This window comes from Protopterus annectens, chromosome 4.part0 (genome assembly GCF_019279795.1).
Source record: "Protopterus annectens isolate FY-2018-M chromosome 4.part0, PAN1.0, whole genome shotgun sequence".
Taxonomy (NCBI): Eukaryota; Metazoa; Chordata; order Ceratodontiformes; family Protopteridae; genus Protopterus; species Protopterus annectens.
Window position 1 is genome coordinate 905,454,137 of NC_056733.1, and position 27,079 is coordinate 905,481,215.

Sequence of the window (27,079 nt, forward strand, 5' to 3'; positions counted from 1 at the left end):
TGTGCTTATGAATTACCCTTTTGAGCCCCAGATAAAGGTATAATACCATAGCTAATCTACCATAATTGCTACTGTGTGTTCCAGAAAAGTTGCTGGATGTTTATAAACATTAGAGTTGCAGTTGCATAGTTTAAAGTATGTGTGACCTTAAGTGCAAGCTGAATTTATTATCACTTTTTCAAGCTGTACATTCTTGGATAGTTTTGAAATGCTACAGGTGAGCAGTCCTTCAAGGGAGAAAAAAAAACACACATGCTGTAACTATAAAGTACAGGTAAACTTTATTTTCACATGTTAGTTTGTCACATACTAAGCAAAAATGTATGCAAACCAGGAAGTCCTCAGAGTAGTAGTAGGTAGTTAACACCTGTGCACTTATGTTTATATTTATTTGCTTTTTTTTTTCTAAATTTGTTGTATTCTGTTGAGCAGGTGTTCCCTACAATTAGTGCAACTCCAGAGAGAAGAATTGCAGACGATGAAAAAACGGGCCGAGAAAGTAACCCACTGCTAGCTGAAAAACATCATTTAGCAAGCAAGTTGGTGACCAAGAAAAACTTAGAAAATGTGCGCAGAACTGATTCCCAGTCGGGTATAGCTAGTTACATAAGCAATGATAGTGAGAGCGCAAGACCACTTTACAGTGATGCTATGTATGGTCATTCAGCTGTCCGAAAAAAGATGAGACATTCTGGGGACATTCTTAATGCTGATAGATACCCAGGAGACGAAGTGTCATGTGCAAAGCCATTACAAGTTTTTGAAAGTATAGAGTGTGGTGCAGTTAATGCATCAAATAACAAGATGGATGCTACAGCACCACCTAGTGCTCAGGAGGCTTCACGTTACTGCCAGCAGCAAATGTCAGTGGTGGCTCCTCCGCACTCCAAAGTGGACTGCAGAAGGCCCTTTCGTAGCACTTTGGAAAACAAAGCTTCCCTGTCTGAGGGCATCAGATTTAAAACTGTGATTCCAGACAGCTTAAAGGATAGTCCAGCTTCTGTTCAGGGTCAGTGTGTTGAGACAAGCATGCATGTAAGGCACAGATGTTCAGAAGATTTGGTAGACACAGAGAATAATGTAAAAAACTGTGTAGGTTGTGAAGCCATGTTACTACATTCTGAAGATGATAGAGGTCATTGTGCAAAGACTGAAGCCTGTGTTGATCAGGAAGGCCAGGGTGTCACTTTAATTCCCAAGTGCTGTATTTTTAGCTGTACACCGCAAAAGGCTTTCAAAGAGTCCATGTTTAAAGGCAGCAGGACAGAAGGCGCCTACTCATCTCTGAATGATTTTACTATATCCAGCATTTCAGAAAATGCAGAAGCCAACATGATAAATCCTTCAAGCGTGGAGGATAGTAAATGTTCCAGTGGAAAGGACACACTTTGCACTTTACAAAAACAAGAGAAGCCAAAGATTTTCAGGCGGCGCAGTAAAACTAGAAGAAGTGTAATTATTTCTGGTAACAGTCATCTATCAGTGAGTATGGGATCTAGCTTTGAATTGTTAGCCCCTGCTGAGGAGGAGACTGGTGTGTCTTTGGATCCTCAGCATTCTGAGCTGCAGCTGAATTGCATTAATTCAGCTGGTAATACTGCTTGTGCGTTTAATATTGGTCACTCTTTAGTTTCATTACCTTCACGGGTGCAGCCTTCAAGGAGGTGCAAAAAGACTCCAGTATTTGAAACACCCCAACGTTTAAAAAAATTAAAATGCAGAAACTCTGATGTGTTCGTAGAGAGTTGTTCTGTATCGCTTTCCTTGGAAAAACAGCTTCTCAAAAGTGAAAGCTTGTCTCATTTGGAAGGAGTAGTAACGTATGATATGCCTGTTGTAGCAGAACCAATTCCAGTGGCACCTGCTGCCAAACAAGCGGAGGTGAACTTGGCTAGCTGTTCGGGACTATGGAAATCGACCAAAGAACCACTGCTTCTGAGGAGATTGTCTGTTGTGGCCAGAAGACTTGCATCAAGCATAAATGTAAAACACGGCTGCCCTTTAAACCGTAGTGCAGAAATGAAGCTAGCAGCTCCTAAAATACGTAATCGGTTTAGAAGTAAATTGATGGACTTTTTTCCTTCTGTAAATGGATGGTCAAAGTTGCACAGAAACTGTTTCCAGGAGACCTTTCGAACCAACTTTCAAAGCCCAAAGCGTGAACACTTCACACGTACTTTTGCTAGAACATCCACAAGTGGACCTGTTGTTCATATACAGGAACATAAATATCAGACATTTACCACACCCAAATTTCCGGCATGTGTCCTTGTAAAATTTAAATATCTACCGGTGCCAGGTTGTAATGGAGTCTTGCAGCATTGCGAGACATCAGATAAATTGACATTGCAAGCAGCATCTGTTAAAGCAGGCTCATCTAACTGGACTTTCTCTGTCTTTTTGCCTCAGAGTTCCCTAGATGTTGACCAGCACAATAATTTTTTCTTAAATAAGTTGCAGTTTTGCCCGGAATCACTAAAATCACTTGAAACAGTGTGCAGCAGCCAACTGAGTAAAGACAGTAGTAGGAAGAGCATATCTAGAAGTCTGTCTAGTCTTGGGCTAAATACTGTTCTAGCTCTTTCCTCACCAGGGTGTTACAGACTGTGGACGCGAAGAAGGAATGTACCGAGTAACATTCCAGCCATCCAGAAACTGTTCTTGGAGCAGTTTATTGGGGTTAAAGGGTTAAGTTGCCAATCATTTCTGGCAGAGAGACTGTTCACATCGTTGCCTTTTTCTTTGGCTAGGATAATGTCCATTTGGAGCCAGCATGGACCACCTGTGTTCTCAGCAGATTTTGGAGAGGTACAACTGAAAAGCATTGGCTGGTTTCCGGCTTTGGATACTTGTCACAGGTAAATATTATTTGTTGTTGTTGCTGTTACTGATTATTATTACTATTACCATTTTTGCATAGAAAGTCATAACCAAGCTTGTGTATTTCTGCATTTATTAAGTCTTTGCTCTTTGAAAAATGGGCAATAACAGAATGTTTGCAGACATTCAGTTTTTTGTATATTGTGAAAAATTTTCTAATTTGTATACTAATAGAAATTTGGCTAACAGAGTTTTGAGCTTTGTGAAAATTAAGATTACGTAACTAACCTATAAAAGAATTCTTGGATGCAATATTGAAGGTGTGGTTACAGCAATCAGAATTTCATGCTTTTCTCCAAAAACGTCTGTGCCGAGAGCAGTCACTTTATTCAGAAGTCATTTCTTCTTGTGCGTTTGCTAAAGAAGCATGCTCATCTGTGCACATAGCAGTTCTTTTTGCTGTTTGCAGAGTTCAGAGCTCAAACCCTGCTACTGCTGATTAAGACATTCCTTCATTCTTATCCCTTTGGATTTTTCTGTGGCAGATATTTATAAATTCTTGAATATCTCCTTGTAGACTAGTGGGGAGGTTCTTCTCAAAACCAGATTGGAGGTTTCGGGATATAGAATTGATAAAGACTAAGGCTGTAGTTGTAAAATATGCACCCGCACATGAATTGGTTCAGCAGTACCCATATTTATGGGACATGATAAAATTAATATTTAGGAGTATGGGTTAAGAAGGTTTCTATGTGGGAAGAGACTAAAAAGATAATACAAAAACTGAGAAACTGGAAGCTCTTTTTTATGGTTATCGATACCAAGATACAAGCAATGAAAATGTTTTAGTCCCTTTAGTTTTATACACAGGTCAGGCATGTTTTTTTATCAACCAGAGGAAAAGTTGTGTATAGCAATTAATAAAAAGGTAAAGGATTTTATCTTGCAGGGGAAGAGGACAAGAGTCAAGTTGGATAACATGGTGCTTCCAGTAGACCATGGAGGTTTAAGATTACCTGATTTGAATTGATTTTTAGAGCTGTACAGTTAAGCTCACAATTTGGCTACTTTTAAAATTCATAATCGAATACAAGGCGGACTGCACTTAAAGGCATTTTAAGCTTAGCCGACTAGAGGCCAGAATCAAACCCTGTACCTTGTATCTATGAGGTAAAGACCTTAAGCATTATGCCAATCCCACTTTGCACAGAACACAAGCAGAAAGCTGCAATTCTTGGGGGAAAGGGATGCTGATGAATCAGGGGGACGATTCCAGAAATAACACGGGAATGGGATTCTCGATGCATATCCTTAAGAGAATAATAATTGTACATAATATTCTATTCATAACGTTGCAGAAAGTATAGTAAGGACCAAGCCAACATGGGAAAGGAGCCTTCTGATAGGGACAGAATATTCTATTCATAAAGTTGTAGAAAGTATAGTAAGGACTAAGCCAACATGGGAAAGGAGTCTCCTGGTAGGGACAGAATATTCTACTCATAACGTTGCAGAAAGTATAGTGAGGACTAAGCCAACATGGGAAAGGAGTCTTCTGGTAGGGATGACTGCAATTAGGGTACAGATAATATGCAAGAGGGGACAGGAATTTGAGGAAGCTGGCAAAGGAACCAAGGTACTGCGAACAAGTAGAGAGGGAAGGGTAATGGAATGTGAAGGCACAAAGAACTTATTTGGACTGCAGGTTAGAGATTGATGTTAAGTTGTCAATCTCGCCTTCATTCTTGCTTGATGGGTTCGGAGCCGATCCCTCGGCTCCGACTCGGCACTTGCTTTAGCTCGAGAACTCCTTTTACCAGCTCGAGGCAGCCCCATATCCCATGATGCAAGGCAGGACGTACCCAGATCTCGTTTGCCGCTTCGCTTGGGAGGTCTTCTCTTTACCAGCTCCTGGTAAGTTGTTCACTTTTGTGATATTTAAGCCCCTTTTTTAGTTTAAACTAATTTTTGATAGTTTAATTTTAAAATTAACCTTTTTCTGACAGAAATCCCTGTCTCTTTTAATTTTAGTCAGTCAATTTTCCTATCCCATCCCCTGTTAGGGTGTGTGTGTTGGTGTTTTTACTAAATACCTCTTGGTATTAATTTAATTTAATTTGACTGGTGTGTGTGTCTGTTGTGTTTAGGCACCATGTCTTAGCAGAGCGTTTCAGGTTTTAAGAAGTGTGACTCGTGCTCTCTGTAGATGTCTCTGACAGGCGGTCACACTTCTTGCCTGTACTGTTTGGGCCCTCTTCACCTGCAGGACTCCTGTGCTATTTGTCACTCCTTCAGCCAGAGAGTCCTGCAGGAGAGCAATAAGTTGATTCTCAGGGTCTTCTTAAGCCGGAGGGCTCTCCGGCTAAGTCGGCCCCACAAAATCAACCAAAACTGCCAAAGCCCAGGCTTCTGTTCCTAAGCCTGCGGCCTCGGCTCCGACTCGTATAGAGTCGAGATCGGCTCGGCTGGAGCCGATTCTGATCCACAAAGCTTTCGGCCGATGGCTATCGGTGCCGAATCTGCTGACCACTGTGGTGTCGGCTCCGATCGGCTCCGAAACCCACGTGCACGGGCATCGGTGTCGGCTCCGATCGGCTCCGACACCCATGTGGCACAGGCATCGGTGTCGGCTCCGATCGGCTCCGACACCGTTACTTGTAGCTGTATCGGCTCGGCTGGAGCCGATACATCGAACGTTCTGCCGGCTCCGAGAAATCGGTGCCGACAGGATCAGTAGTATCGGCTCCGGTGGCCCCTTCCCGGAAGAGGGCGGGGGCTCCTTCCTTGGGGCCGGTACTTTCGGCTCCGGCTTCGCCTCTTCTATCGGAGCGGAGCCATCGGAGCCGATCTTCAAGGTCATCCAGGTTGTCAGATCATGACCTAGAGAGAGTGGTCAGTAGATTGCTCAAGTCACAGGTACTGGCCCAAATGCTACACAGTCCGTCTCAGCAGACGACTGTTGGTCCACACCCCGTTACTGTTCCTCCTTCGACTCTACCCCAGAGTTTGGAGTAGGAGTCTTCGGGCATGGTTACTGCTACGGCTGGAGGACGGATACCTGCTTCTGTTCCTTCAGCCCCTACTCTTATCTCCTCTTCCTTAGAGGGATTCGTGGTCGGGCTTCCATGGTCTCCTCCGAGGGTGAGTGGCATCGGACCCTTGTCCGAGCCCGCTCTTCCCCTTGGAGCCTCGGCCTTGGTGAGCTCGGCTCCGACATCTGCCTCGGAGACTTCCTTTCGGTGGCCCTGGAGTTCCTAGCTCTTGGAGCGGGTTCTCTCGGACCTGCCTGGGAGGGAGCATTCGAGGTGATGAAGAGTGTACTGGCCACTGGTATCAGTCAGCAGTCTCTTCCCGTAGCTCCTCCCTCTATTGTACCTGTTGACATCTCTGCCACTTCTCTTGCTACAGGACCCAGAGATCCTCCGCCTCAGGTTTCCCCATTGGGAATTTCCCCTCTTCCGAGGATTCTCCTGATGTTTCGGGAGATCCTCCTAGGAAGAGGACTTGTAAGAGGAAGCATGTAGACTCCCTGAGTCTGTCACTTGGATACTGACTTTGATGAGTCAGAGGGGTCCCCTAGATCCCCTCTGAGGATGTCTCCTTCTCAGACATCCTAGAACTTCTGAAACAGAGGGAAACTGGCCCACCAACAATCCCTCTGAGGATGAGTCAGTATACCTAGAGGCGTTTGGATCTCGGCCCTCCACCTCCTGGGTGTCTCCGCCTTCGACCCCTTATGCAGGTTATTGCACGAAGGCGTGGACAGCTCCTGACTCTGTAAAGCCAGTCCCTAGGAGGCCTTCTAAATTTATCACTGCCCCTAGTGACAAACAATTCCTTACCAAAGGTGTCCCTGCTGATGCCATGGTGGTGGCTGCGGCCACCAAAAAGGAACTTGCAGATCCTTCCGTGACCGTCCATCCTCCTAATAAGGACTCTAGGACCATGGATAGGTATGCAAGCGGATGTTTTCCTCAGCGACCTTTGCTATGCTCGCTGAATTATCTTTGTCACTTCACCAGACTCCAGAGATATCCTGAAGGAGCTGGGAGAAGTAGTTCAGGATCCTACAGCTGCAGGGGCCCAAGAAAAGATTGCTTCGCAGCTAGGAACCCTAAATTCCATTGCTAACTCCTCCATGCGGCTAATATCTTATGCTGCGGATGGAGCGAGTAGAGCCGCAGGCACAGGTGTGGCTCTTAGACGCCAGGCCTGGATGCGGCTATGTGATTTTGCGGATCCCTTTAAGGCGTCCTTCACAAATTCTCCCTTTGATGGGTCAGCTTTGTTTGGCCCTCAGGTGAAGGAGACCTTGACCAGGTGTGAGCAGGGCGGCACGACTCTTTCTGCTGTTGGAGTCCGTTTTGCCACCCCTTCTAGGCCTTATCCCAAAGGACAGAAGGGTGGGAAGATGTGGTTCCGTAAATCCCAAGAAGTCACGCCGGATTCACGTGGTCAGTTTACCCCTAGAGGCAGAGGGGGTAACAACAACAGACGCTCTAGAGGCAGAGGGGTCCGAAGAACCAGGGCAACAGGGAGTCTCTTCCTGAGAAGCCCTTTCAGCATCCCTGAGGTGTTGCCCGGCTGTCCCTCCTTGGAGGCAGTCGGGGGAAGATTATCACTGTACCCAGAAGCCTGGCATTCCCTCACTCAAGACAGATGGGTACAGTCGATCATATCCAAGGGTTACATAATTCCTTTCGAGGAAAGTCCCTTCCCTCAAGTTCCCTTCCAGATGTACCACCCGGTCTAAGGGACATTGCAGAGTTAGAAATCGCAAAACTACTGCAAAAGAGCCATTCAGCCAGTTACAATAGACCATTCAGAGCCGGAATCTACTCAAGGTTCTTTTTGGTCCCCAAAAGACGGAGACTGGAGACCAATATTGGATCTCAGCAGACTCAACAAGTCTGTCAGGAAGACAAGATTCGAATGGTCACTCTTCAGTCAATTCTGCCCTTCTTACAGAAGGACAACTGGATGTGCTCAATAGATCTTCAGGATGCGTACTATCACATCAAAATTCACAGACGCTCCAGGAGATTTCTCCGCTTTCGGCTGGGGTCCAGTCATTTCCAGTTCAGAGCCCTGCCCTTTGGTCTCACTACAGCCCCCAGAGTGTTCACCAAATGCATGGCAGTGGTCACGGCTCACCTGAGGCGTCAAGGATTCCAGGTGTTTCCGTATCTCGACGACTGGCTCCTGTCAGCCACCACCAGGCATCAGCTTATACAAGCCAGGGATTACACAATAGACCTTTGTTCTCATTTGGGCATCTCAGTCAACTTCGAAAAGTCATCCTTATCGCCCTGCCAGTCTATTACCTTCATAGGCGCAAACTTAAACACTGTTCGGATGTCAGCTACCCTTACAGAACAAAGAGTTTCAGACATTCAGACTCATGTCAGGATCATTCTGGCCAGCAAGAAGGTACAGGCCAGAATGGTTCTAAAGGTATTAGGTCTCATGGCTGCGGCCATTACTCTTCTTCCCCTGGCTCGATTCTACATGCGCCTCCTTCAGTGGATGCTGTTCACACAGTGGTCATACCAGCAACTCCCAATGCGTCACCAGATTCTGGTGACACAAACATGCAAAGAACATCTTGCTTGGTGGATCACATCGTCTCAGGTTCACCAAGGCAGGTGCTTTGTACCTCCGTCCCCGATAGCCACTGTCACCACGGATGCCTCCCTGATCGGGTGGGGGGGTCATTATCAGGGCAGGATGGTTCATGGGACGTGGCATCAGTTCGAGTACCAGCTGCACATAAATGTCCTGGAGATGAGAGCAGTGCTTTTAACGTTGCAAGCCCTCAACGACTTTCTTCCCGTAGGGACAATTGCAGTCCTCACAGACAACATGTCTGTAGTTTGGTATATCAACAAACAGGGCGGAACCAAGTCCTACCCCTTGTGTCGAGAAGCGCTCAGACTATGGCAATGGGCGATCTCCTCTCATCGGTTTCTGGTAGCAACGCATATCCCTGGGAAAACCAACATTATAGCGGACAGATTGAGCAGAGCTATTCTCATGCCTCACGAGTGGTCTCTCAAGCAATCCATAGCGGAAGAGATTTTTCTGGAATGGGGTCGTCCATGTTGCGATCTTTTGGTACTCCCCAAAACAGCAAATGTCCAGACTTCTTCAGCCTCTTCCCTCTATCAGGCCATCCCCCCAAAGACGCTCTGACCCAGGTTTGGCCCCAGGGACTTCTTTATGCCTTCCTCCATTTCCTCTGATCCCTCAGGTGATCCAGAAAGCTACCGTTTGAGAGCCAAATTGATTCTCATTGCCCCTTACTGGCCTCGACAAGTTTGGTTCCGTTCCTCCATCGTCACCTTTTGGTGCAGCCGTGGCATCTGGACCCAGTGCCAGATCTACTGATTCACCAATCCGGTCAGCTGCACCGGTCAATCCCTTCTCTCAACCTCACAGCATGGTTGCTCCACTTCCTTCCTTAGCCAGGCTTCCTTTGATCTCTAACCCAGTTAGAGATATCATAGTAACTTCACTAAAATCCTCTACCAGGAGGATTTATACAAGCAAATGGAGACGTTTCTCTTATTGGGCTAAGGCCCAAAATATTGATCCTTTTACTGCCCCTGTCCAGGCAGTTCTGGACTTCTTAGCAGAGATTTTTCATGCAGGCTCCTCTTCCTCAACAGTCAGAGTTCAGTTGGCTGCTATTTCTAATTTTCATGTCGGGATAGCAGATCATAATATTATGTCCCATAGGCTCTGCAGGGCCTTCTTGAAAGGAATTTTCCTACTAAAGCCTCCAATCAGGAATCCTCCTCCTCAGTGGGATCTAAATTTAGTGCTGACATCCTTGATTCTTCCCCCCTTCGAGCCAGCTGTTTCTTGTTCCCTGAAATATCTTTCTTGGAAAACTTTATTCCTAGTGGCTATTACATCTGCCAGGAGGGTGTCTGAACTTCATGCTCTTTCGGTTCGACCCCGCTATTTGATTTTTCACAAAGACAGAGTATCTTTGAGAACTAATCCATCATTTTTACCTAAGGTCGCCTCAAAAAACAATCTGAATCAATCCATTGATCTCCCGTATTTTTTCCTAACTATTCAGATAGAGCTGAACAAAAGCTACATTATCTTGGCGTCCACCGTCAGCTCAGATATTATTTGGACAGAACAAAAATTTAGAAAATCTGATCAACTTTTTGTCTCCTATGCGGATAATAAAAAGGCCTACCTGTTTCTAAAGTGACTTTGTCCAGATGGCTTTCTTGGTCATCACTGAAATTTATACGATCAGGGGAAAACAGCTGTGCTCAAAACCTAAAGCACATTCAACTAGGAGTTTAGCTACTTCTACAGCTTTTCAAGCTAGACTACCTTTGGACACTATTTGTGCAGCGCCACTTGGGCCACTCCTCACACTTTTGTTTCCCATTACAAATTGGACTTGGCCTCCAGGGACAGAGCCAGTTTTGGCTCTACAGTCCTCAAGAGTTTGTTCCATTGAGCCACCCAGGATAGGGGTGCTAGGGACGGTCCCATCAAGCAAGAATGAAGGCGAGATTGACAACTTAACATTAAGAAGTTATGTACCTACCATAACGTTCCATGTTAGTTGTCTTCTCTCGCCTTCTTTCTTGACCCTCCCTCCTTCCCCCTGGCCTGGACAGACCTTGTATAAGAAACTGTTATGCTAAAGACCATTCAGACCTGGTCCTTTTTCCATCTGTAAGTTTCTTCTTCCTTTGGGAAGTATGTTATGCTTGGTGTTATTGCCCTTTTGTCAACAAACGAGATCTGGGTACTTCCTGCCTTGCATCATGGGATATGGGGCTGCCTCGAGCTGGTAAAAGGAGTTCTCGAGCTAAAGCAAGTGCCGAGTCGGAGCCGAGGGATCGGCTCCGAACCCATCAAGCAAGAAAGAAGGCGAGAGAAGACAACTAACATGGAACGTTATGGTAGGTACATAACTTCTTATTTTCCCTATCAGGGATTGATAAGAGTATAGGCAAAGAGAAAGGGATGAGAGAATCCTAAGCGAACGGCCTGCACTAGTTGAGTTTTTAGAAGAATCTAGAACAGAAGCTGCTGTTAAAGGGATAATTAGTAGGTCATATAAACATTGCATAATAACTGCGTAGGAATCGGAGGTGGTCAGAAAAGATTGGGAAGAGAGACTAGGTCATTCACAGGGAAATATTGGGAGGAGGTATGTATGGCTCCCAAAAATGCAACAAAGCCTGGAAGATTTAGGATTTTTGCTTGGAAGCATTTTCATAGATATATTTTACCCCGAGCAGACTCAGTTTTTCCTCGGGTAGATGACAAATGTTGGAGATGAGATGGGGAAGAAAGAGTACCTGGGGGTTTGTGTTCTCAGAGTGAAATGAGCTGTCTGACTTTAAATATTCCCTACAGAGTACTCTATCAGGAGTACTGGGTAAAAAAATGAGTTATCAAAGAATTAATTTTTTTGAGCTGAGATGCAGGTTTTCCAAACACCTTTATTGAATTATCACTTGTGACATGGGTAAATTTTACATTCATATAAAAGTAATCAAACTGTGTTAACATGACTAGCATTATACTTAAAGTATATTACTGTATATCATATTACCTAAGCAATATTGCATAAATTCAATTCCTGACTTTTTTTTAATCAGGAAACTTCTTTACTAAACCATCACTTACTACTACATAGGCAGTAATCTACCCAATATTTCTCACTCAAACATTACATAGCTCATTTAAGTCCTGCCGCCTTTTAGACCTCATTCCTCCTTGTATGTATTGTTCCCACAATTCCCATTTTTTCTTAGGTAGTTTGCTCCTACTTTTTTCTAAAGATCTCAGTTCCAGTTGTTTTATCTCTCTTACTGTATACACTACTTCCAGTATAGTTGGTTTAGATTTTGATTTCCATTTTCTAGTAATTGCTTTTATGGCAGCCACCATTATTAGATGCAACAAGACCTTACCATGTCTAGGCAGTTTTGATTCTGTTTCATAGCTAAGAAAAATCATCTCCCTTGTCACAGTAATCTGCCCATACAGCATCTCCACCAGTGCATCCTGCAGGAAATCTTTAAAGTCTGCCAACTCACCTTACTACCAGAAAATGTGCCCAGTCGCCCCTTTACACCTCCAACTTTTACTGTCTACCTGAGGAAAAGTTCTTTGGAGTCTATTTGGGGTATGACAATATCTATGTAAACATTTCCAGGCAAAAATCCCAAATCTTCTAGATTTTGTTGCATATTTGGGAGACGTACATGTATCCTCCCATTGTTCCTGTGAATTGCTTATCCAGTCTCTCTTCCCAACCCTTTCTAATCTCTGATTCTTATAGTTATCATGCAGTATTTTTATGCTCTAATTATTCCATTTTTAATGGTAGCTTCTGTTCTAGATTATGTTAAAAACTCTACCAGTGCTGGACTTTCGTTTAGGATCCCCCTATTTCTTTTTCTTTGCCTATACTCTGATAGTAATCCCTTATAGGGAAGGCAATCTTTAATGTACAATCCAAATAAATTCTTGGTGTCTTCCCATTCTGTCATCTTTCCCTCTCCAGTTATTTGCTTCTGATACCTTGGTTCCTTTGCCAGTTTTCTCCAATAAATTCCAGCCCCCTCTTGCCTATTGTCTGTGTCCTAAATGCAGTCATCCCTGTTGGTAGAATTTCCTTTCTCCATTCCCGTCCTGCTTTAGTTCTTAGAATACTTTCTGCTACTTTATGGATATAATAATCTGCATGATTGTTATTCTCCTTAAAGGCTTGCATCCAAAATTTCAGTATCTCCTTGTTTCTTGAGCTTCCCCCGTGTTTGATCATCCCTTTCTGCTCTGAATTATAGATGTTAAGTTGTTCCATCTCGCCTTCGTTCTTGCTGTTTGAGAGCTGTTTGGGGTCTGGAGCCGATCCTCTGCTCTGACTCTGCCTACTTCTATAGCTCGAGAGCTATTTACTGGCTCGAGGCTAACCCTATCCCAGAATGCCCAGCATCAGCTACCCAGATCTTGTTTGCAGCTTCAGCTGCGAGGTTGCTTTGTTACTGGCTCAGGCTTAGTATAGTTTTTTTCTATTATAATAATTGTTTATTCTTAAAAATTTATCAAGTTTTTTGTCTAGATGTAGTACTTTATACCTTATCGCCTTTCTTGTGTGTGTTGTAGCTTTGCTGGCTGTCGCTCCATATCTCGCAGGCCTTCTGTTTCCCCTGAACTCGTTTAAATTAGAGAGTTCTCCCCCCCCCCCCCCACCTTAGGACAGCCGTTTAAATTAGAGGCTCTCCTTTCTGTTCCTTAACTGTAAAAAAAAAAAAAAAAAAAAAAAAAAAAAAAAAAAATTGTTTTTAGTACAGTAGTAACATGTCTAAAGAGGCCAAAGTTTCTGGCTTCAAAAAGTGTGACTCATGTTGTCAGAAAATGTTTCTCACAGATGGGCACACTAGCTGTGTTTTATTGTTTAGGGCTGTGCACCTGCAGGACTCCTGCTCTATCTGTCATGCATTTAGTCCAAGGGTCCTGCAGGAGAGCAAAAACAAATTAATCCTTCGAGGATTATTGAAACCACAGGATTTCCCGGCTAAAGGTTCTCAGCCAGTGAAATCCTCTAAGTCTGTCAAGCAGTCTGCTCCATCCTCAGAACAGACTCCTAGGCTTGAAGAACCAAGTTTGTCAGTGCTGACTAGTATCGACAAGTCATCTCCTCCCTCGGCTCCAACTGCTGCCTTGGAGCCACAATCGAGCAAGGTCACCTTCATTGGAGCCGATCCGCTCTGTGCCACAGTCACCCTTACTAGGAAGTGTACGCAGTCATCGCTCTAAATCCCACTCCTCTTGATCCTCCAGGTTATCAAATCAGGACGTGGAGAGAGTAGTCAGCAGGTTGCTTAAATCACAGGCCCTTGCGAAATTACTTTCCAGCCCACCTCGGCAGGTTGCGGCTCCATCTGCCTACATTTCCATTCCTCCTCCGACTACACTTCGGAGCCAGAGACTATGGACGCGCTGATAGTAGAACCGACCACGCCTATCACCTCCTCTTCGGTTCCGACCACCTTGATTGTTCCTTCCATCGAGGGATCTAGGCACCGAAGCTCTCTCATCGGCTCCGAGGGGGAAGTGGCATTGGTCCTTTGTCTGACCCCACTCTCCCTTCCGGAGCTTTGGCGCAGGTGAGCTCTGCTCCCACATCGGCTTCAGAGCAGTCGCCCTCAACGTGGAGAAGGACTCCCATCTCTTCGGAGCCGGAGCTTTCTTTGCCTCTGGGTCATGACGCCTTTGAGGTAATGCTGAGTGTGCTGTCCCCTGAGGCAGCCCTACTATTAGCCCCATCGGCTCCTTCTGTTGTGGTGCCTGTGCCAACCTCTGCTTCTCCGGCCCAGAAGCATAGGGAACCCATGCCCCAGGACACCCCATTGGGTGATGCCTGTTCTTCAGAGGCCTCCCCTGATCACTCAGAGAAGCCTCCTCAGAAGAAGTGCAAGAGGACGCACCTAGACTCCCCTGAGTCTGTAACCTCAGATATAGACCTGGATGAATCGGAAGGGTCCCCCAAGTCCCCCTCTGAAGATGTTTCCTTTTCAGACATCCTTGAAATGCTTAGGCAGAGGGGTGGCTGGTCTTCCCTAGCCCCTACCGAGGACAAGTCTGTATACCTGGAGGCATTCTGTTCCCGACCCTCCACCTCCTGGGTCTTTCCACCTTTTGATCCACTCATGTCTGTAGTGGCTCGAAAGGCTTGGTCAGCTCTGGATTCTGTGGAACCTACTCCGAGGAGACCAAATAAGTTCATAACAGCCCCCCAGGACAAACCATTTCTCTTTAAAGGTGTGCCACTTGATGCCATGGTTGGTAGCAGCAGCCACCAAGAAAGAGTTAGCAGAAACTTTCTGTCCATCGCCCAAACACAGTCTAGGATGATGGACAGATATGGGAAGCGAATGTTTTCCTCAGCGACCTTCTCAATGAGGACCCTGAATTATCTCTCTCATTTCATACTTCAAAGGGATCTCCTAAAAGAGCTTGGAGATATCCTACAGCTGAGGGAGCATCAGCCAAAATAGCTTCCCAGCTTGCAACTCTTAATTCTATAGTCAACTCCTCCATGAGGCTGATTTCCTATGCAGCCGATGGAGCGAGCAGAGTCGCAGGTACAGGAGTGGCTCTCAGGAGACATGCTTGGCTGCGGCTGTGCCAATTTGCGGAACCCTTTCGGGCGTCCTGCACAAATACTCCCTTTGATGGCTCCTCACTTTTTGGGCCTCAGGTGAAAGACACGCTTACCAGGTGTGAGCAGGAAGGCAAGACGCACTCTGCTGTGGGAGTTTGTTTTTCCACTCCTAACAGACCTTATCCCAAAGGTCAGAAGGGTGGAAAGATGTAGTTTCGGAAGTCCCAGGGACCCTTGGCTGACACACGTGGTGATTTTTCCCCCCAAGGGCAGAGGGGGAAACAACAACAATGGCAGACGCCGCCCTCGTGACAGTGGGGGACCACAAAATCAGGGTGACAGACACTTTCTCTGCCAAACCCTTCCAGCATCCCTGATGGGTTGCCTGACTGCTCACCTCTGGAGGCAGTCGGGGGAAGACTTTCCCTGTACCCAAAAGCCTGGAAAATATAACAAGAGACAAATGGGTACTATCTATCCTATCTGGAGGTTACAAAATCCCCTTTCATCAATCCCCTCTAAAGTCAAAAAAGTCCATCCCAGATGTCCCACCCAATCTAAGGGGTCAAGCAGTTATTCAAGTTTCAAAACTGCTAGAAAGAGTCATGCACGAAGTCCCCGCAGACCAACTAGGATCCGGAACTTACTCAAGATTCTTTTTAGTACCAAAAAAGACAGGGGACTGGAGACCAATACTGGATCTCGGCAGATTGAACAAATCTGTACAAAAAGAAAAGTTCCGGATGGTAACACTGCAGTCCATTCTCCCCTTTCTGGGTCAGGACAACTGGATGTGCATAGATCTTTAGGTTGTGTACTACCATATCAAAATGAAAAGACACTCCAGGAGATTCCTTCACTTCCGGGTAGGGGCCAGTCATTATCAGTTCATAGCTCTGCCCTTTGGTCTCACCACAGCCCCCAGGATGTTCAAATGCATGGCAGTAGTCACTGCTCACCTGAGACGTCAAGGATTCCAGGTGTTTCCCTATCTTGACGACTGGCTCTTAACTGCTACCACCAGGCGTCAACTCTTAGAGGCACAGGATTATGTAATATCAACCTGCACCCAACTAGGTATTACAGTAAATTTCTAAAAATCTGCCGCCTTGTCCTGTCAGTCTGTTTACATATGTATAGGAGCAGAAATAAACACAAATTTGATGTTTGCAAGGTTACCTCAGGAAAGAGTTTTCTCTCTTCGCCAATAAGCGTAATTTCTAGTGCAGAGCAGAAAGGTCCAAGTCGGGCATGTCCTGCAAGTTCTAGGCTCCATGGCAGCTGCCATTCTTCTTGTACCATTAGCACGTTACCACATGAGAGTCCTTCAGTGGCTTCTCTTCACGCAATGGTCCTTCCAGGAACTACCCATGTCTCACATGATCCTGATTACAGAAACATGCAAAAAACACCTCTCTTGGTGGATGGTCTCTCCACTGGTGACTCAGGGCAGACCTTTCATTCAACCCCCTCCGGTAGCCACAATGACCACAGACGCCTCCCTGATGGGGTGGGGGGCATTATCTAGGCAGGACAGTCCAAGGCATGTGGCAACCTCACGAGTACCATCTGCATATCAGTGTCCTAGAGATGAGAGCGGTGCTGCTAGCGTTGCAAGCTCTTCAAGACTCTCTTCCTTCCGGGACTATTGTGTCCCAAACAGACATGTCAGTTGTGTGGTACATCAACGAGCAGGGCGGGACCAAGTCCTGTCCCATGTATCGAGAAGCTCTCAGGCTATGGCAATGGGCGATTTCCTCCCAACGTTTTCTGACAGCAACACACATCCCTGGGAAATCCAACGTAATAGCGGACAGGCTCAGCAGGGCTGTCCTCATGCCTCACGAGTGGTCTCTGAATCAGGAAGTTGCAGACCTTATCTTCCGCAAATGGGGCCAGCCTTGCTGCGATTTATTTTCCACCCCCCTCAACAACAAATGCAGCAGCTACTTCTCCCTGCTTCCTCCGCCAGGTCACACTCCCAGGGACGCTCTAGTCCACGATTGGCCTCAGGGACTCATTTATGCATTTCCCCCTTTTCCTCTAATTCCAAGACTCGTACAGAAAGCAAAATCGTTGGGTTGCAAAATGATCCTCATTGCCTCCTATTGGCCTCGACAGATATGGTTTCCGTTCCTGCACCTTCACTTTCTAGACCAGCCTTGGATTCTGGACCCAGTGCCAGATCTGTTGATTCATCAGTCAGGTGGGTTACACCAATCCCTTCAGACTCTCAAGCTCACAGCTTGGTTTCTCCACTTTCTACCTTAGCCAGGCTTCCAAGTATCTCCTCAGCACTTTGTGACATTGTAGTGTCCTCCCGTAAGTCAACTACGAGAAAGACTTATGCTAGCAAATGGAAAAGATTTTCTTACTAGGCAGAATCTAGAAACTTAGACCCCTTTTCAGCCCCAGTCCATCAAATTGTAGAATTTCTCGCAGAGGTTTTCCAGTCAGGTGCGGCTGCTGCTGTCATCAGGGTACAACTGGTAGCCATATCTAATTTTCATATTGGAATTCTTAATTCTAGCATAATGTCTCATAAGCTCTGCAAAGCCTTCATGAGAGGAACATCTCTTCTTAGACCCCCAGATAGGGATCCACCTCCTCCTTGGGATCTCAATTTAGTTTTGACTTCTTTGATCCTGCCTCCATTTGAACCAGCAGCTTCATGTCCCTTAAAATTTCTTTCTTGGAAAACACTTTTCCTGGTTGCTGTTACCTCAGCTAGACGTGTTTCAGAACTCCAAGCACTCTGTGTTTGTCCTCCATATAAGGTGTTTCACAAAGATAGTTTCTCTGAGAACCAACCCATCCTTCATAACAAGTCTGTTCAGAAAACAACTTAAATCAATCCATCCATCTATCTCCCCATCTTCTTTCCCAATTATAGCAACAAGACATAATACAGTCTTCACCAACTGGATGTACACAGACAATTTCATTTTTATCTCAATAGGACCAAAGAAATAAAGTCAGACCAATTATTTCTCTACTATGCTCACAATAAGCAAGGCCTTCCAGTTTCTAAGGTGACCTTATCCAAATGGTTATCTGACACCATTGCCTTTATTTATCAGTTAAGGCATAAACATCTACCAGCAAAACCGAAAGGTCATTCTACTAGAGCATTAGCCACGTCTGTAGCCTTTCAGTCTAAATTGCCCATAGACTCAATTTGTGCAGCTGCCACTTGGGCAAACCCTCATACATTTCTCTCTCATTACAGAGTGGATGTGGTTTCCGGGAGCAGGGCTTCCTTTGGTTCCACTGTTCTGAAGAGTCTGTTCCAATGAGCTACCCGGGGTCTTTAGGTGCTAGGGACCCTAGGGAGTGAAGAACTCTGAGGCTTTTGAGGATAGACTTTCAGCTTATGCTTTCCTTTGCAGTGCAGATAAGTTCCCTTTGGGGAAGGGGGGGGGGCTTGCATTTTCTTAATTTTGATTTATTTAACATTTGTTTACCAAGAAAGTCCGACTGGGACAAAGCCCATTTTCAGCAGAGGCCCAGGGAGAAATGCTCCAGATGCATGTATTTGGCATGTGGGAAGAAACCAGAGCACCCAGATGAAACCCATGCGAATGCAGGGAGGACATGCAGACTCCACACAGAAGGCACCCTAGCTGAGAATTGAACTGGAGAACCTCTTGTGTGAGGCAACAACTGTAACCACTGCACCACTTTACTTCTGGAAAGATATTTTAAAGCTAAGAGTGTTGGCGTTTCAATGGACTGTAACAGAGTCCTTGTTTTTTTCTATCAGTTAAGTGGTGTAAAATAACTAAAAACATTTTTTTCTGTGGAGAAATTGTTTATTTTACTTTTGTGTGGCTTGCATAGTTTTGCTGTGTTTTTCTGTTAATAAAAACTAACTTTTGTGGACTGGTAGTGTTTACTGGCATTTGCTGCTGGTCTTTCCCATTAAAGAATCATTTTCAACTTAACCATGGAACAGACTAGTTCCACTCTGTTCTTCCAGCCACAAAAAGAAAAAAAATTAAACAGCCTTGGCCGCCACAGCAGGCTAGCAGTTTGCCTTAGCTGCAGGTGTGTGACTCTGCTGTGGCCATTGGTTTTACCTCAGACCACTAATCTTTTACACAAAATCCCTCTGGTGTAGCACCTACAGCCGCTATGGGCTGGAGGTTAGCTGTGTCATCTGCAGCTGTTGGGGTCCACCCGGTGGGCAAGCCAATCTCGTCTGTCCTGGGAGAGATAATGGGGAAGATTTTGCTGTTGTCAGAATGCTGTGGCCATCCTTGAGAAAGCTGCTGCTCCTGTTAGCAACACAGTCGGCACCATTTTTCATGTCATACCTGGGAAAGCTGCTACTGCTATTAGCAACACAGTCGGCCCTATTTATCCTGTCAAAAAGAAACCGAAAACCAAGTGCTTATCTACTCCTCTCCTTTTTTTGGATAGGAGTAGTTTTTACTGGGTCTGGCTTTGGGTTTATTCAGGCCTTTGATCCTTGGTGTAGTCTCTTCCTGAAGAGGTTAAAGATTCTGATTCTGAATAGGAAGATGCAGTGATGGATAAAAAAATATTTCCTCAAGATTTTTGATTGATACTCTGAGGAGAGATCATTTTCTGATTGTTCAATGGGGGCTCTTTCTCTTGAGACTTTTGCTAGAATGTGCGAGTGATTTCAGTGGGAGAACGCTGAGGTTTCTCAGGCCTTCAGAAAATACTGTTAGTTGTTACAGAAGGGTTTTCCAGAACCTACATCCATTCCTCCTGTTCTGTCTGCTTTAGAGGATATGTGCATTACTGCCTGCAGCTTACCTGGTATCTACCTTTTTACGGGCAGATGGCATGCTAAGATGTGTAAAGTTCCTCAGTCTTATAAGTTTTTATACACCATTCTCAAGACTGACCCAGCAGCTGTAGCTTTAGTTGATCCCACCACTGCTAAACATGTTAATTCCAATCCTATGCTTTCTGATAAGGATGGGAACATTGTTGATAGGTATGGGAAAATGTATACTTTTGCAAGTTTGATATTCAGAATTTTGAATTGTCAAGCTCATATGTTTATTCTAACAAAGCATTCCTCATACTTGCACAGTTGGGAGGACAAATGTGTTTTAAATAATTTAGTTTCTTCTATTGCACAGGTCACCACTCGTTAACCGTGTGTATGTTTGTGCGACTCTGATACTACTGCCAGAACTATGGCAACCTGTACTGTTTTTACGAGGTTTCTGTAGCTGCATTATCAGAACCTCACAGATGAAAAAATGAGATTTTTAATTTGCCCTTGGATAGAATAGAGTTAGTGTTTGATCCCTTTGCTGCAAAGGGGATCAAAAAGTATTATGAAAGAAGCAAGGGCAAGCTGATTCAGGGGAATCCCTAAGATTTTTCATCCCTACTTTTTCAAATTTTCCAATTGATTTTCTATCTCCTCACATTTTGACAAAAGCAGACCAAGCAGTCTCAGCAGAATACAGGTAAAGAGATTTTTAAGAAATGGCAAGGGGGGTCCAAAGAGAAATTACAACCTCCCAAAACTGAGGAGAATCCAAGAAGTCTGACTATTTATTTTAAGAGACCTCATAACCCCCTCCAACTCTGACCCCTTTTTTTCTTCCAGAAAGTCTGAATCTCAATTTTTCTCTTTGGCAACACATAGATACAGACAAATGGATTCTGAAAAATCCTTCAAGGTTACATATGACAGTTGGATGAAATTCCTCAATTTCAGGAGGTCATTCCTCATCCTTCAGATCAGGCTGTGTTTCCACAAGTTCTTCATTACTTGTTATCTTAGAGTGGTAGAACCAGTTCCGCCTTTCCAGGCAGGGAAGGGCTTTTATTCAAGGAAATTCCTAGTGTCAAAGGAAAATGCTCTGAGACAAGTTCTGGATCTTTCCTTCCTAAAATGGTTTGTGATGGTGCCTAAATTACAAATGTCACTTCACAACCCATTACCTCCTCTTTCTCTTTCAAGTTTCCTGGCAACACTAGATTCTAACTATGCTTAACATCACATCCCTCTTCATCCAGACTTCAGATGTTTCTTAAGGTTTTCTGTGTCCGGATGCCCACTACATCTGTCAGGATTTGACCCTTTACCCTGAACCTGGGTGACTTGAACTGTCCAACCACAGATTGGAAGAACTACTAATGCCAAAATACAAATACCCATAGATTCCTTGATTTCATCAGTGCAAATGTCCAGGACCATCTGGGTTACACCCCTACAAGAGGTGAAAATATCTTGGACTTGATATTGACCAACATGAGTACCTTCATAAGGTCGCAAATGAAATGTGACTTGTCAAATATCAGACTCAAAACTTCAGAAACTGCACTTTTGTATGCTTAAAACAGCGAAAGTGCTACACGACAAATTCGACAATCCGGAAATGTCAATTGTGTTTGAAACACCTGACATTTCCAGATGCCTCCAAACACTGTTATGCAGGGGGGCAAGCCCCCTGCATCCCCTATGCGGCGGTCTGTGCCCCCCACACTCCGTGCCTGTTTAATATACTAACACTGCGAGATTGCACTACAGTGAGGGAAGGGGTACATGTCCTAATCCCCAATGTAGTGCAATCTGCTCTCGGAATGCTGAATTCACATGAACGAATGCACAATGGCATTTGCTTATTTGAATTCAGTTCTTTTTCTTGACATTTAGAAAGCTTGCCATTGTACTTTTGCACTTTAGAGCATTGCAAAAAGTGATTGCAGCCTTTTGAAGGTAAACGGAGTATCCACTGCAGTATCCTTACAGTGTCATCCTCCCCGGTAAGATCTGACCACAAAGTGGTTAGTTTTGAAGTCGCCATCTCCCCTGACCACCCCCTAGATAGGGTCAAACAAAAAACTTCCTGAAAGCTGATTACAATCTCCTGAGGGAAGGTATCAACAGCTTCACAGCTCCCTCCCCCTCCATAGGAACTGGCACATATGCCCAAACCTACACCAAAGTACTATACACAAGCACTTGTACAGCTGCATGAAATCAGGAATACTGACAGGACAAAACCGTCTTCCTCAAGGAAGAGTAAACCTGTCTGGTGGACGTCTGCAATAAATAAACTCTATGATAAAAGGAAAAAACTTCTGTCCAGGACCAAGAAGGAGCAGGTGCCTAACTGGAAGCAATTTCTCCTTAGTCCGAACAAGCAAATAAGAGCACTAGTAAAATCATCTAAAGCAAACGAGTCCAAACTGGCCACATCTTCTAAAGACAATCATAAGGCTTTCTTCGCATATGCTGCAAACTCAAGGGAAGCACCCAAATCTGCCCAGAACTGGTGGTCAAGGACGCCACATCCACAAATGCCATAGATATAGCCAACCTGCTGGCAGGTTCAGTGAAAACTTCACCCCTCTTTCCCCCTATCAGTAAATCAGGACATCCCCAGAACCTGCCCCCCTCCCCTCATCAGTAAATCAGGACATCCCCAGCACCTGCCCCGTCAGTAAATCAGGACATCCCCAGCACCTGCCCCCCCTCCCCTCATCTCTAAGGGAGCAAGTCATCACTGCCCTCTCAAAGGCAAAAAATGTACAGCCTCCATGGGACTAGATAACATCCCAGGCTGCATCCTACATGAACTCAAACTGGAACTTGCAGCACCATTAGGCGCCCTATTCAACCAAAGCCTGTGTACTGGCTTCATCCCAGCCGAGTGGAGAACAGCTACTGTCATCCCTTTGCACAAAGGTGGAGCGTCCTCTGATCCAGGAAATTATAGACCCATCAGCCTAACTAGCGTGATATGCAAGGCCATGGAGCAGATTGTCATGGACCTCATTAACAAGGACCTTGGCAGCCTCTAAACACTTGATCCCACATAGTTTGGATTCATCAAGGGGAGGTCATGCCTGTTAAATTTGGTCATCTTCTTTGAGACAGTCACCAGAGCCATGAACGCGGGGAAGTTTGTGCACACCACCTACCTTGACCTAGCTAAAGTCTTCAATACTATTCCCCACTTGGGTATAATAGATAAACTCTCTCAAATAGGTGTCAATCCATATGTTACTAGAGGAGTAGCAAACTGGCTCAGTGGTAGAACCCACCTTGTCAAAATAGTGGAAGCCACCTCAAGCATTCGACCCATAACGAGTGGTGTACCCCAGGGATCGGTCTTTGGTCCCTTGTTTGGGATATACTTTTCTGGGGTGCAGGCCAAAACCAGTGGGCTGTGGCTGACCAAGTTTGTTGATGACTGTCAGCTGGGTGCTGTCATCTGTTCCCCTAGTGATGTGGACGTCCCCCAAGAGGGTCTCACCCAAACATATGATTAGTGCCAGAAACATGGCCTCAAATTGAATGCCAAAATAAGTATCACCCCCCCCCCCCCTTGCGGAGCGTGATGGCCCCACAAATTATCACATTAATAACAAGGTCCTAAGCATGCAATCAGTCATGAGGGACTTGGGCATCGAGGTCGATAGCAAACTGACGTTTAATCACCATATTGCCTCTGTTGCACGGAAAGCATTTTTACATGCCTCACCTCATAAGTAAGGGCATCTCATCCAGGGACAAAGGTGGTCATAACATCTCTGTATTCTTCCCTTATAAGACCTAATGTTAAGTTGTCTATCTCGCCTTCATTCTTGCTGGATGGGTTCGGAGCCGACCTCGGCTCCGACTCGGCCACTCTAAAAGCTCGAGAGTTGGTTCCACCGGCTCGAGGCTCCCCTTATATCCCACAATGCTAGGCGTGAGTTACCTTAGATCTCGTTTGCCGCTACAGCGATCGAGGTGTGTTTTCTACCGGCTCCAGGTTAGTGAAAGTTTAGACTAGTTTAAATTCTTTAAACTTAGGCTAGTTAGTGTAAATTTCTTTACCACTTAGTGTAGTGGACTTGTTTATCCCCTTTTTATCTTTCCAGTCCCCTCCTTTTATAAAGAACACTAGTTCTTCCCTAAGGCCTTCGGGCCCTTCCTTCCCTTTCCTTAGAGTGTGTATGTGTTTTACTTAGGGAATTTTATTAACTTACCTTTAGTTTTAAATAATTCCCTTTTAAACCTATCAGTGTAATCTGTGTGTGTGTTTTTTGTGTGTGATTACACTTAGGGTTCCTTGAGTATGTCCAAGGATACAAAGGTCTCAGGCTTCAAGAAGTGTGACTCGTGCTGTTAGAAAATGTCTCTGACAGACTGTCACACTTCTTGTGTGTACTGCCTGGGACCTTTACACCTGCAGGACTCTTGTGCTGTATGTCATGGCTTCAGCCCTAGAGTCCTGCAGGAGAGAAAAAATAAGCTCATTTTGAGGGGCTTAATTAAGCCTGAAGGTTCCCTTCCTGTGTCTTCAGGGAAACCTTCTAAGGCTTCTAGGACCTCGGCTCCAGCTTCAGAGTCGAGGCCTAAGGCTTTGAAGCCTACTGCTTCATCGGCTCCGGCTGGAGCCGATGAGTCTCTGACTACTGTTTCAGTGGTTTCCTCGGCTCCGGCCGGAGCCGAGGTATTAGAGAGTCATGGGTCGGCTCCGATCATACCGTCTGAGCCGACATCTAGAAAGAGATCGAGGTCACCGTCCCTTGGCTCCGTTCATTCGGCTCCAGTGTCTCCCCTGCTGTCTGAACGGAGCCATAGATCTCACTCCTCCAGGTCATCGAGGCTATCAGATCACGACCTCCAGAGGGTAGTGAGTAGACTTTTGAAGTCCGAGGCACTGGCCCAAATGCTCCAGAGTCCGACTCATCAGTCGATGCCTCAGCTTGTTCCAATTAATATTCCTCCTCCGACTCCTTTGAGCTCGGAGCCGGGGCGTCTCGGAACCAAGACTGTGGTGGCGTCGGAGCCGATACATTTGTCTTCGGCTCCGTCGTCGGCTCCGATTTCTTCCTTTGAAGAATCTCGGCGCGGGTTCCCTCGTCGGCTCCGAGGGGGTGAGTGGCATCGGACCCTTGTCCGACCCCCCTCTCCCTCTCGGTGCTTCGGCGCTGGTGTGTTCGGCTCCGACATCGGCCTCGGAGCCATCCCTGTCGGTGCCGAGGGAGGTTCTCAGCTTCTCGGCGCGGGGACCTCTGGCTCTGCCTGACGGGGGTGCATTCGAGGTCATGCGGAGTGTGTTGGAACCTCGTTTGACTCCACAGTCGGCTCCGTCCGCCCCTCCCACTTCTGTGCCTTTGGTTATGTCGACTCACTCCCTCATCCCAGACCGCAGAGAGCAAGCTCCTCAAGAATCCCCTGTTGGGATCTCCTCCTCTTCCGAGGCCTCTCCTGAATTGGCAGGGGAGCCCCCTAGGAAGAGAAAGTGTAAGAGGAAGCACTTAGACTCACCTGAGTCTGTCACCTCTGACACAGATTTAGAGGATTCGAGGGTTCCCCGTTCCCCTTCTGAAGATGTCTCTTTGCAGACATTCTAGAGATCCTGAAACAGAGGGAAATTGGCCAGCCCTTAACCCTTCGGAGGATGAATCTGTGTATCTTGAGGCGTTGGCTCTCGCCCTTCCACCTCCTGGGTGTCCCCCTTGATCCCCTCATGCAGGTGGTTGCAAAGAAGGCCTGGACGGCTCCTGATTCAGTGGACCCTACCCCCAGGAGACCCTCCAAATTTATAACAGCACCAACCGACAAGCAATTCCTCACAAAAGGTGTTTCTGTGGATGCTATGGTGGTAGCTGCTGCCACCAAGAAGGAACTAGCTGATCCTTCGGTGCCTGTCCATCCACCTAACAAGGAATCCAGGTCTATGGACAGGTACAGGAAGCGGATGTTCTCGTCAGCGACCTTTGCAATGCGTTCGCTGAACTACCTATGCCATTTTACTCGTCTTCAAAGGGACTTGATCAAGGAAGCGAGTGATATGTTGAAGGATCCTACAGCTGTGGGTTTTCAAGACAAGATGAACACTCAGCTGGCTACCCTGAACTCCATAGCTAACTCCTCCATGCGCCTCCTTTCTTATGCGGCTGATGGAGCGAGCATGGCCGCAGGGACAGGTGTGGCCTTACGCAGGCACGCCTGGATGCGGTTATGCAACTTTGCGGACCCCTTTAAAACGTCTTTCACTAATTCCCCGTTTGATGGAGCATCTCTTTTTGGTCCTCAAGTGAAAGAAACCTTGACTAGGTGCAAGACAGATGGCAAGACTCTTTCTGCCGTCGGAGTCTGTTTTTCTACTCCTTCTAGGCCTTACCCCAAAGGCCAGAAAAGTGGGAAAATGTGGTTCCGTAAACAATCTCAAGGGACTTCGCCTGACGCACAAAGTCGGTTCCCCGCCAGAGGCAGAGGGGGGAACAACAATGGTAGACGTCGCCCTAGAGGCAGGGGGGGTCCGCAGAACCAGGGCAATCGTGAAGTCTTCTCTGATAAGCCCTTTCAGCATCCCTGAGGTGTTGCCCAACTGCCTACCTTCAGAGGCAGTCGGGGGAAGATTGTCACTGTACCCAAAAGCCTGGCTATCCCTGACTCAAGACAAATGGGTACAGTCCATCATTTCGAGGTTATTCCATTCCCTTCTTTCGCATTCCAAACCAATCAAAAAATCCCTTCCAGATGTTCCACCCGCTCAAAGGGATCTTGCAGCTTTGGAAATTTCAAAGCTGCTTGCAAAAAGAGCAATTCAGCCAGTTCCAGCAGACCAGCAAGGATCCGGAATCTACTCCAGGTTCTTTTAGTTCCAAAGAAAACAGGGGACTGGAGACCAATTTTGGATCTCAGTATCTTGAACAAGTCAGTCAAGAAAACAAGATTTCGGATGGTCACGCTGCAGTCCATCCTTCCCCTTTTGGGAAAGGGAAGCTGGATGTGCTCTATAGATCTTCAGGATGCGTGCTATCACATAAAATGAAAAGACGCTCAGAAGATTCCTCCACTTCAGGCTGGGAACCAGTCATTTTCAATTCAGGGCCCTGCCCTTTGGTCTCACCACTGCCCCCCGGGTGTTTACCAAATGCATGGCAGTGGTAGCTTCTCACCTGAGACGACAAGGATTCCAGGTGTTTCCATATTTGGACGACTGGCTCCTCACAGCTCCCACCAAGCATCTTCTTCTAATGGCCAGGGACTACACCTTTCGCACTTGTCGAAATTTAGGCATGTCAATAAATTTCGAAAAGTCTGTTTTGTCGCCTTGTCGTACTATTACCTTCATAGGCAAATCTAGACACAGTCAACAT

At 45.9% G+C, this 27,079-nt stretch overlaps 1 protein-coding gene across 1 annotated transcript in view; it reads left to right on the top strand.

The window, feature by feature from the left end:
* Positions 1-27,079, top strand: part of PRR14L (proline rich 14 like) — a 1,261,773-nt gene that overhangs the window by 250,863 nt on the left and 983,831 nt on the right. The window contains exon 3 of the mRNA XM_044068866.1: positions 433-2,858. Within this exon, the coding sequence (XP_043924801.1) occupies positions 433-2,858 (2,426 nt within the window). The remainder of the gene's footprint in view (positions 1-432; positions 2,859-27,079) is intronic.